Source organism: Mauremys mutica, chromosome 2 (assembly GCF_020497125.1).
Source record: "Mauremys mutica isolate MM-2020 ecotype Southern chromosome 2, ASM2049712v1, whole genome shotgun sequence".
NCBI classification, from domain to species: domain Eukaryota; kingdom Metazoa; phylum Chordata; order Testudines; family Geoemydidae; genus Mauremys; species Mauremys mutica.
The window spans coordinates 238,474,815-238,484,951 of record NC_059073.1 but is presented as its reverse complement, the minus strand read 5'-3'; the positions used below and the strand labels follow the sequence as shown (position 1 = coordinate 238,484,951).

Sequence of the window (10,137 nt, the reverse complement as noted above, 5' to 3'; positions counted from 1 at the left end):
GAAATGAAAAATGAGTCTAGTAATGAAGAGGGAACACGAGGCCTCAGATGAGGATTTCTGATGGGAACGAAATGAGGGAATGATCAGAGAAACGCACCGTTACACGCATTCCAAGCAGCGGAATATTTATAGAGAGGAAGAGGGCAAACCAAATACGTATTTTATCATAATTTGGGGGCTGGGAAGAAAGTGGAGTCGCCGAAGCAGGCATTGTCAGGTATTAATAGGACAATTATTTTCATTAAAACCATATCCTTGAACAAAGGATTTTCTTTCATGTTTTCTCTTTATTAGTCTGACAGGTCTCCTAAAATCAGGTATTTTCCAAATCAAAGGCACAAAAGTTGTCTTATTTTTGTGGCCCCCCCAATCCTACCCCTCCTCCCCAGCTTTTACTGTCATTATCCCCGATACAGATTCCTGTTTAAATTCTTGGTTCAAGCCGGAGGACATTTAATAGCTGACTGGATTAAATATTGCAGACTCCAGCTTCGATTCTCTTTGAAAGTACAGGTCGAGCACTGTGCCTAAATTCGTTGGATGAAAACTGATCTATGATATATGTTTTAAGTTTAGATCTGAAGGGGGGGGAGTCTCTGTTTTGGCTCTGGTTTATACTGGTGTAAAAAATTTAAAGTTGAAAGGTGCTCCGAGATGCATGAAAGAAAGAAAGAAAGAAAGAAAACCACAAAATTAAATAATTAACCATGTAACTATCCACGTGGGAAAAGGACATATTTTCCATCGACAGAAATTAAATTTGAAGCACATCAACACATTTTGAAAGTGCTGAGGTTCCATGGAAGAATTAGCCGCCTGTTTGAAATTAACACTAATTTAGCCCCTACATCAACAACTCCTTTATAGACAGCACATCACCCTGTCACTAAACATGTTTGATAGCTCCGGGGTCCAAGAGAGAAAGAGAGAGTATGGTACATACGCACGAGAAAAGGTCTTCGTTCTTTGTTAAATTAAAAGGCAAAAGAAAAAAAAGCTGCTCTCCCATATTTTTGTCAAGTGTATAATGTATTGTAAGGAAAACTGGCTTTCGCGGAAAGGAGTAGTGTCACTGCATAACTGAAGTGCATCATTTATATTATGCGGTGGATAACAGGGAAGAAAGACCCCATAGTTAATCTTTTATTTTCAAAATCTTGTATGTGCGTTCGCTTAAAACTTTTTACGAGATCATATAAGAGAGACTCAAAGGCAATAAATCTAGATTAAGAATCCCGAGGGATTTTTAGACTGATGCTATAGACTATAAACAGTGCATAGCAAAGCAGACTATTCATCTGGTATTATACATACCTACATTGTCATCCCTAAAGCTAATGTGATCAATTACCGTTTTTTAACCTTTTTCTTTTCTTTTGTTACCGTTCAAAAGACACAGTAAGTCTGGGCGCATTTCTGACTACCTTTGTAGACCCCCGATGTCGAAGTTCAACAAAAGGGTTGTTGCTATTTAATAGAGACACACATTACACAGAGCGTCTGTCCCCAAATACATAAGACAGAAGATAGACTCGCTCTGGATAGTCGCCTGAGTATATGAATATATATGCAGAAATAAATAAGGCGTATGGACAGTTCATTTCCATTTTCTGCAACGCGCCGAAAGGATAAGCCGCGGCTGTACCAGCCCTATTGAAAACACGCACACCTAGGGAACGATTCCTTTCCTGCACTGGGATTGAGAGTGACGCATCTTTTAGGCTTTGCAGGTTGTTCGCTTTTTAAAGCGACAACAACTGAAAAAACTGCGGTTCCCCACCCCCCATCCATAGGATGTAATAAACCCTATGAAATTACACTGACAGTGCCTGTTTAACAGGACTTTCTCCTTTACACTAAAATATGCCTGATTTTTTTTAAAGTTAGAATGCTGCCTAGAACGGAGGATTTATGCGCTTCTTTCAAGTGGCAAAGGACTGATAGTGTCAACCTCTGGGCAGCTTTTGATTTCCTGCATAGTCGTGGCGTTGCTTCTTTTGTCCCAGACCTGCTGTTCACTCACTCCAGAGATGTATCTGCTCCTGGCAAGCAGATCGCAGGCAGTGACAGCCAGGCTAAACGCGCGACAAAATGGGCAGAGCTCTGCAGCCTGGAAGGAGCATACCCGCCTGTGATCCCTTCCAGCCAGGAGTCTCCTCCCTGGAGTTTGAAGTTTTAGGCTCTGTCCGGAGAGGCATTCCTCCACTCTTCTTATCAGCCGCTACCCACCTTCAAAAAAAATTGATTAGTCTCAGCTTTTTCCTAACCGAGATCCGATACTTTCCTCAGGATCAAACGATCCTGAAAGGGGCGGGGGAATAACCCCCCCCCCACACACACAACAACCAAAACCCAAACCCCAGCAACAACAAAGGGGGAAAGTGGAGTTTAAAAGACTCCTAATCTTCAGACAGAGGGACACCGGGATCGCACATGGGCGTCCTCCATTCCGCAAGCAAACAAACAAACAATGTTTAAATAAAGCCCATTTATAAAGGGAAAAGAAGGCAAAACTGATTTATGCTCGATTTTCCTTCCGTGTAGTTAGAAGGCGTGGCTCCATTTGCGAGTTGTACATCTGTTCCCTTCACGTGACGTTTTCCTAAAAGCTCGAACATCTGGTCAAAATAAACCTCTTTCAGGTACCTGCTTAACTTTTCACATGTCAAAAGCCCTCCACCTCTGAAGCTCCCCTTTCCCCCACGGCTGCTTTGTGCGTTGCGTTCCCCCGATGGTTTGTTTCTTTCCTCACAATGCAAAAAAATAAAATAAAATAAAATAAATTCTTGCTGTGAAATATTAAAGTGCCAACCCCCTTCCCCGCCCCCGCCCCTGTCCCCAGCTTTGACCCCCCAACAATCCCATCTTTTGCTTGGATTACCAAAGGTAACATCCCACACCACCCCAGTGTAATACTCGTGCGTTGGTTTCTGCTCCGGACCAAACAACGGAATTCGAAACAAAACACACACCCGCAATTCTGGCGTATGCTAATATCTTCCCTGCGCTCTTCCCTGTCGGAAACACTCCGCAGGCCAGGTGTTGATAGCTTAATCGGCTAAATCCGAAAGCGAGACACTTTTATTCTGTTATTAATGTTTTCGCCTTGTTTTGCAGCGAGATGTTTTGGGAATGAAACTCAACCCCGGTCTCTTGTAGGTGTTCTCAAAGAGCTCGAGTTCAACTGGTTCAGTTCCTTTAAGTTTCAGATCACATTATAAAAGTCATTACCGACGTGTTGGTTACTATATGCGACAAAGCGATGTAAATAAAAACGGTATAATCCTATCAAGGAGGACATTAGACACAGGCAGGGCAGGGTCTCACTGCAGTTTCCCCACTGGGCTGTTCCAAACGATTTTGCTATTTTCTCTTGGGTTTTTAAAACGTGTGTTACTATTTGTAGCTCTTTATTATTCCTACTTTGTATAACTGTACAAAGCCTTCCAGAATTCTTATCACTTGGCCCTTTTAAATGGTAGGCTTAAAAACAGGGCAAGGGGGGAATTCGTGCAAGTGATTTTAACCTGCTCCACCTTCAAGTGACCTGCCAAATGCTCTTTCTTATTTTATAGACATCTGGGAATTCCATACATGCCTTAAACTCCAATTACACACCTTCTTCAAAGGACACGTGCTTTGATTTGCTAAGAACATTAAGCGGACTGAAGTCTAAAGAAACTGGCGCAGAAGTTAATGTAAAATGCATCCTGTGCAATGTTTACTGCAGGCGGATTGTGTTGTTCAGCAAATAAAACAAGCTCTGGCGCGAGCTAAATGTGTGCGCCTTCTTCGCTGTTAGCCACATGCATCCCATGGCAGTTGATTCGGGTCATTTTTTCCCTCCGACTTCCAAAAGATACTAATTTATGGCAGAGCCCGCTTTTCACCAGGGGTCTGCCCCCAGCTCGCAGGGATGCAGGTGAAGTGACTGATCGTGCGAACAAGAGCACCCAGGACCCTGGAGAATGGCCCCAAAGTAGCTTCCGCCTCTGTTTCTTTACCGTTCTCTTTCGATACATTCTGGGGGTTCAGGGACCGATCCTGCTCCCCGTGGACGCCCTTTGACGGCAAAGGGACCAGGATCCTTCCCCAACTTTTACAATCTTTTATCCTCTGTCTGTTGGTCTCTCTTTTTAACGAGAGCTTGTCCCAGCTACAGCATCACCCCCTCGGTTGCTAACTCGGTTGCTAACTGTGGGAGGGATCGGCACTGTATTTACCCGCCAGGTCCTCCCTATCCACACGCAGGGGCAGTGCTGTTTACCCACGCCGCAGGTGAACCCCTTTTCTCTACTGAATTTTGTTTGGCTTTCCGTCACATTTGTTCCCCGCACGTTTGTTTGTTTTTCTTAAAATTACAGATGCAGGGGAAACCGCCTGACATCATGAGAGCGGGACAAACGCTCACTTTGAAGGATTCCTGGGCAGGACTTCAAGTGAAATCATATGCCTGAGAAGAATTTGATACCGGACTAGAGAAAATAGCTAGTTCTGAGCTTGCCAAACCGTGGAATGTGCAAAATGCTCCACTCTCTTGCACAAGGCCGAGGGTAGCGCCCTAAGAATCTCTATGGAATAAACTGAACCTCAAAATTGCGAAGCCGTGAGCTTGTTGCATTGGGCAGAGAGATACAAGCTATACATCTGGGGCCGAATCCTGGAACCTGTACTCGCTCTATTAGCCTACAGGCGTGAGTAAAGGTTCCAGGATCCGGCCCCTTGTTCCTTGGCTTTCCTTGTAACGAGCATTGGGTTTGTTAGCCTGCACAACTGTCCATGAATTGCCAACAGGCCACGTTTAGTCTGTTCATAGCTATGGTAACAAAACATGGGAACATTATGTATGGGAACCTCATCTATGCTACATTTTGTTCTGGAAATAAACTGTACAGCTTTGTGCCTTGCAAAAAGAATCAATCAGAAATCATAACTTTCAAAGACAGAGTCAGTTTTTGATCGCAGGAGTGCTTAACATTCCCAGAAGACGAATTAATATTTTCTTCAATAAGGCTGAATCTGATTTAATAGCTCTTGGCTCAAGTGTAGGGGGCCACACAGTAACAAAATACCAAACGGGAAAGGTCACGTTTGTAGTTTTAAATCAGGATCATCTCGTTATTTTTTTTAAATAAAGATAACGATTGATACTAGACAAAGAAAACAGACCCATTCTAATGGGAACAATACACATATTGGGTATATGGTATTTGCCACCTTTTTATAGTGATCACTGCAAAAGATAGATTACATTTCCTCCTAAAAAAGGTACAAGGCAAGTAAAGATAGTATATGCAGTAATTAAAAATGTTGAAAGTTACTTGATTCCCCCCGCCCCTCAGCGTATTTCAAGTTGCTTGAAAGAGTTGATGTAGATTGGGCCAAATTATGCACTCAGTTATGATGGTGTCAATCAGGACAAACGACATCCAACTCAGCTGATTTATTCTGGATTTTTCACCAGTAAAGTGCGAGCAGAATCCCCTCCCCCATGTTATTATCCACTTGTCTGCTTTTTTATTTTTAGTAAATAATCTGTTCCGTAAATTCCCCATTTCCTTCCAAATTACCCAGCAGTTAGTTACCTATTTCTCTCTTTTGCAAATTTAGGACAAATTATTCTTTTCACCCATTTGTCATGATACTCAACACATTTTCTGGTGAACCTTCCTCTCTCTAAGAGAAAAAAAGCAAAAGCTACAAGACATTCCTCTTTTCACCATCCCTTTACGTAAGCAAAGGTAGCAGAGTAAGCATTACCTTCTCCTTGATGGTGGGCTCTCATCATTGCTGGAGCTTTTCAAGAAATCTGAATATCAAGCGGTCAGACCTTGATGGAGGCAGTCAGAAATCCACTTGGTAGGACCACCGAAAATAGCGAATCCCTCTCTAGCACACACAAAAATGTCACCCTTCTTTCCGATGCTTAGTGCTGGGACCACCACAACCCCAATCCAATTGTCAAAGTCCTCGCTAATCCTTTAATATAAACAAACACTGCAGGCTTTCTACTGTAAACATTGCGCACTGGTCTAAAATATGCACGATATTAAATTCATAATACCGTTATGTCAGCAATATATGGTAATATGTGGATATGGAAACAAAAACAGTCGGGCAATAAAGTAAACTCAACCTGGGCTAAGCAAACATGACTTGTTTTGAGTAAACACACCCTCTTATTTATCCTAGACATTGACTGAATCTGTTCAGCAAAAGGAAATTATAGTTTGCAACCCAAACGCCTTTTGTAAGTTAGTACTACAATTTGATCTAGAGTCTTATTTAGGAGCTAAACAGTGACCGCCCACTTTCCTGTTAGTATTAGCATATTGATCACAACCTGTAATTTACAAAATAAAATAAACAAAGCATTGCTTGTCAGTGTTGTGGTTTGCTTTACATAGAAATAACAGCTATAGCTAGCTATATAGATTAATCGGTGGAATACAATACAAATACAATGCTACCGATGACTATACTAGAGAGACTGGCTCTTTTTAGTATTTTAAATAGCTGCCCCTTCCGCAATTATTTTGATCATTGAAGCCCGAAGATATATTTTCCTTTACAATTGTAGTTTTACCCTACGTTAGATTTTAAACCATAAAAAGCGGAAAAAAATAAAGACGAGGATGCTTCCTAAATGGCGAAGCACTCCTGTTTATAGTCAGAACAGGAAAACAGCGTTAGGCTATTGTATCCCACCCCCTCTTACAACCAAAAATAAGGCTTGTAAACCGTGCAATTAAAATATTAAAACACCCCCTACTTAATCAAACCCAAATATCCATTTGGTTTCTTATTCCAGCCTTTTTTTTGACTTCCCCTTGTCGGTTTATGGGCCTCTTTAAAACGGATGCGCTCCCTGTCCTCGACTCTTTTTTAGTTAAATCAATACAATTTGCTGTGCACAGAGCGATGGCAGGGGGCATGTGCCATCTTTCTGGCTTACATTTCGGAGGCAAATGGTCTGGGAAAAGAATGCCATTACTTAGCTCGGTGGCTAAAACAATTCCATTCTTCACTTAATGTAACATTATTTGGAGTTCTTATTAAAATAAGGAGAGACAGAGAATATCCGACCCCAAAGTCCAATGAGCACTAAAGTAGAATAATAAACCTGTCTCTATAAATAACTCGCCTGTGTCTGTCAGTAGCTAGTTTATTTGCGTTTTTCGCCCCGTTTGTTTATATTAGTGCCCCCTCTCTCTTGGGTGTCTTTACAGCTCAACAAGCAGGTATTTATCTCCAGCTTCAACCCAGCTTTTTTCATATAGACCAAACTTTAAGGTTCTTAAAATTTCAATCATATTTATTTATTGCAGAAAAATAATATACAATGATATTTACAAAACAACCATAAAAATATGAATGCATTTAGACACCGGATCTATCTGCATTTTAACATGGGTCATCAATAAATAAATAAAATGTTTATTTTTTTTCTCAGAGGAAAAAATAATAATAAAAAAGTAGGAACCGGGTAGGTTTGTGTATAACAATTTGAGCCCAGTTTGTTTTCCCCCTAAAAAGTTTTCATCTCTAACGTTTGTTTTGTTTTTTCATTATGACCATTCAAGAACGGCGAAAGTCCACAATAATGTATTTTCCTTTCATCAATGGCTCATAGGCACGACCTCTTGGGAATGCATGCATGCAAAAAAAAATTAAATTCCAACATTCTTCGTCAAAATTAAAAAAAAACCCAAAACACTGTTCAGACTTCTATCAGAATGCAGAGATGTGTGGATTGTGCAGATGCCTATCTGGGTGGTCACTGTCCAAGCACCCTTGCCTCTTTCTTTCTTTAAGTGCTCCCCACGCCCTGCTTTGAATTTGGATATAGCTCTTCTCACTTCCAAGAAAATCCTTGGCATAGTTTATTTTTTATTATTTTATTTTTTTTAAATGGTATCCAACTTCAGAGTCTCTAGACTGTCCATTTTCTCCTTCTTTGGGAACAATGTCATCTGCAAAAACCCAGAGAGGGGGAGGAAAGGTTTGTTACTGATTCTTTTTATTTAAAAAAAAATGTATGCAGAAGGGAAGAGAGCGAGCGAGCGAGCGAGCGGTGCTGTTTTGCCTGCGACACAACTGACCGTGATCTAGCACAGCAACACAATCAGGAGGAATTAAAGCACCCGGCGGTGGGGGTGGGGTGAGCGGGGGGACCATAGCAGGGGGAAAGGAATTGGGAAACGCACACTGGGAAGTGTACCAGAGACACCGATTCCTCTTTTTAAAAAGCGAATTTACACTGAAGGTTTGGTGGAGGAATAATCTCTCTCTCTCTCACACACACACAGGAAACCATCCGAACCCCCCACCTTCGCTCATGCAACGTTGGCTGAAGCGCCCGCGTTCCCCCTCGGAAGCCGCCTGTATGTTACACCCGCCCACGCTTTGCAAAAGTCCCGAGTGGTTCTGGTGCCCGGCTCGAGCCCCCTCCCGGGGCCGCTTGGCGGGGCACTGGCTGAACAGCAGGCCCCTTCGAGACGTCCCCCGCTGGGCACCCAGCGAGCGGAGCCCTCCCAGATCGCCAGCGTTGGGCTCGCTAGGTGCAGGCCCAGGCCCAGCTATTTCCCAGCTCTGCCCCGGGGCTCCCTCCCCCCACGATCCCCCCCTCCTCCAGCCCCACGCGCGCAGGGATGGGCTCGCCCGCGGGCCGCGTCCTGCCTTACCTAGGTCTCCTTCCCTGGGGGTGCGGGTGGGGGCCCCTCCCTGCTAGTGGGATGCGGACATGGACCAGGCGCCCTCCATCCTCCACACGGAGAAGGCGTAGCTGAGCCGCTCGTGGGCCACATAGCTGCAGCTGGCCATCTTGGAGTCCAGCTCGTCGCTCTGTAAGACCTGGTAGAGGAAGTCGATGTACCTGGCCGCCAGCTTGAGGGTCTGGATCTTGCTGAGCTTGTCCGAGGGCAGGGTGGGGATGATCTTCCGCAGGGCGGCGAAGGCTTCGTTCAGGGACTGGGTGCGCTGGCGCTCCCGCACGTTGGCCATGACCCGCTGGGTCTGCAGCTCCTCGTAGGACTGGGGGCTGCCTCCGCCGCTGCTGCTGCCGCCGCCTCCCCCGGCGCCGGACTTCTTGCCTCGCTTGCCTTGGGCCGGGCTGCACGGCTCCTCCCCGGCTCCGACGGCCGCTCCTGCGCTGCGCCGGCTGGATCTCCGCTTGCGCCCCCCTCGCTTGCCGCTGGGCTGCTGCTGCCGGTCGGGCTCCTCTTCGCTGTTGCTCAGGCTGTCGTCGGCCGGGGAGACTGGAGAGCTCGACTCGTCCTGCTGCATCATCTCTGGGGGGGGACACACGACGCGGGCCCGGAGGGGGGCAGGGAGAAGAGGGGGGCACCTAACCCGCCAGCTCCCCCTGGATCGCGGCTTGCGGGCCTGCGAGGAGGAGGAGGAGAGGGAGGAGGACCTCAGTTCGGGGGGTGGGGGGATGGCATCAGGATCCAGGAGAAAAAAAACACCCCACCACAGCCCACCCCTCCCGATCCCTCCTTGGAGCCCCTTCGAGGTGTCTGGGATTGGGAGAAAGTTGCAGACTTGGAGGCTCTTATAGCTCCTGCTGGCGGAAAGTTTGGGGCAGCGGCGGTGTCATCGGCCTGACGTGGAGAGGAGGGACTTTGCTGAGCTTTATAGGGACGTTTCCGCTCCCCCTTCCCCCAATTATGTTTCCAAACCATTCACAAGTGATCTACCCCCCTTCCTCCGTCCGTCCCTTCCTCTCGGGCTCTTCCCGTTTACACGGGCGCTTCGGGGGGCTTTGCCAATGCGCCCTGAGCCCCATTAATAATTGGGAGCTCGGCCCTTATTGTTCGGGCTGCACAGGGCTCGTTGTCCCAGCAGCAGCAGCAGCAGCACGAGCAGCTGGGGCGTTCTGCCCCTCTCCCATGTCCCCCGTGCCATGCATGGGCAGCGGCTTGCAGAACTGAGGGAGGGAGAAGAAATGAACAAGAAGACGCAGTGTGCGGTGCTGGCACACACACCACTCGCTCCCATCACCTCTGGTGCATGGGCTGCATTTCCGGGGGAGCCAAGGATTTCTTGGGCGGTCTGTCCTATTAGGGTGATGTAATCTGCGAGGGGGAAGCCTTCTTCTATGTAAATATGGAGAAATACTGATATTAGCTCATTTCA

The 10,137-nt window shown here is 45.8% G+C and overlaps 1 protein-coding gene across 1 annotated transcript; it reads right to left on the bottom strand.

Moving 5' to 3' along the window:
- Nucleotides 1–7,333: 7,333 nt before the first annotated feature.
- TWIST1 (twist family bHLH transcription factor 1) lies at nt 7,334–9,594 on the bottom strand. The gene is made up of 2 exons (XM_045006487.1): nt 8,685–9,594; nt 7,334–7,973 (listed from the first exon to the last, which is right to left on the bottom strand). The coding sequence occupies exon 1, from the start codon at nt 9,286–9,288 to the stop codon at nt 8,728–8,730; it is 561 nt and encodes a 186-aa protein (XP_044862422.1). The 5' UTR covers nt 9,289–9,594; the 3' UTR covers nt 7,334–7,973; nt 8,685–8,727.
- Nucleotides 9,595–10,137: the final 543 nt, after the last annotated feature.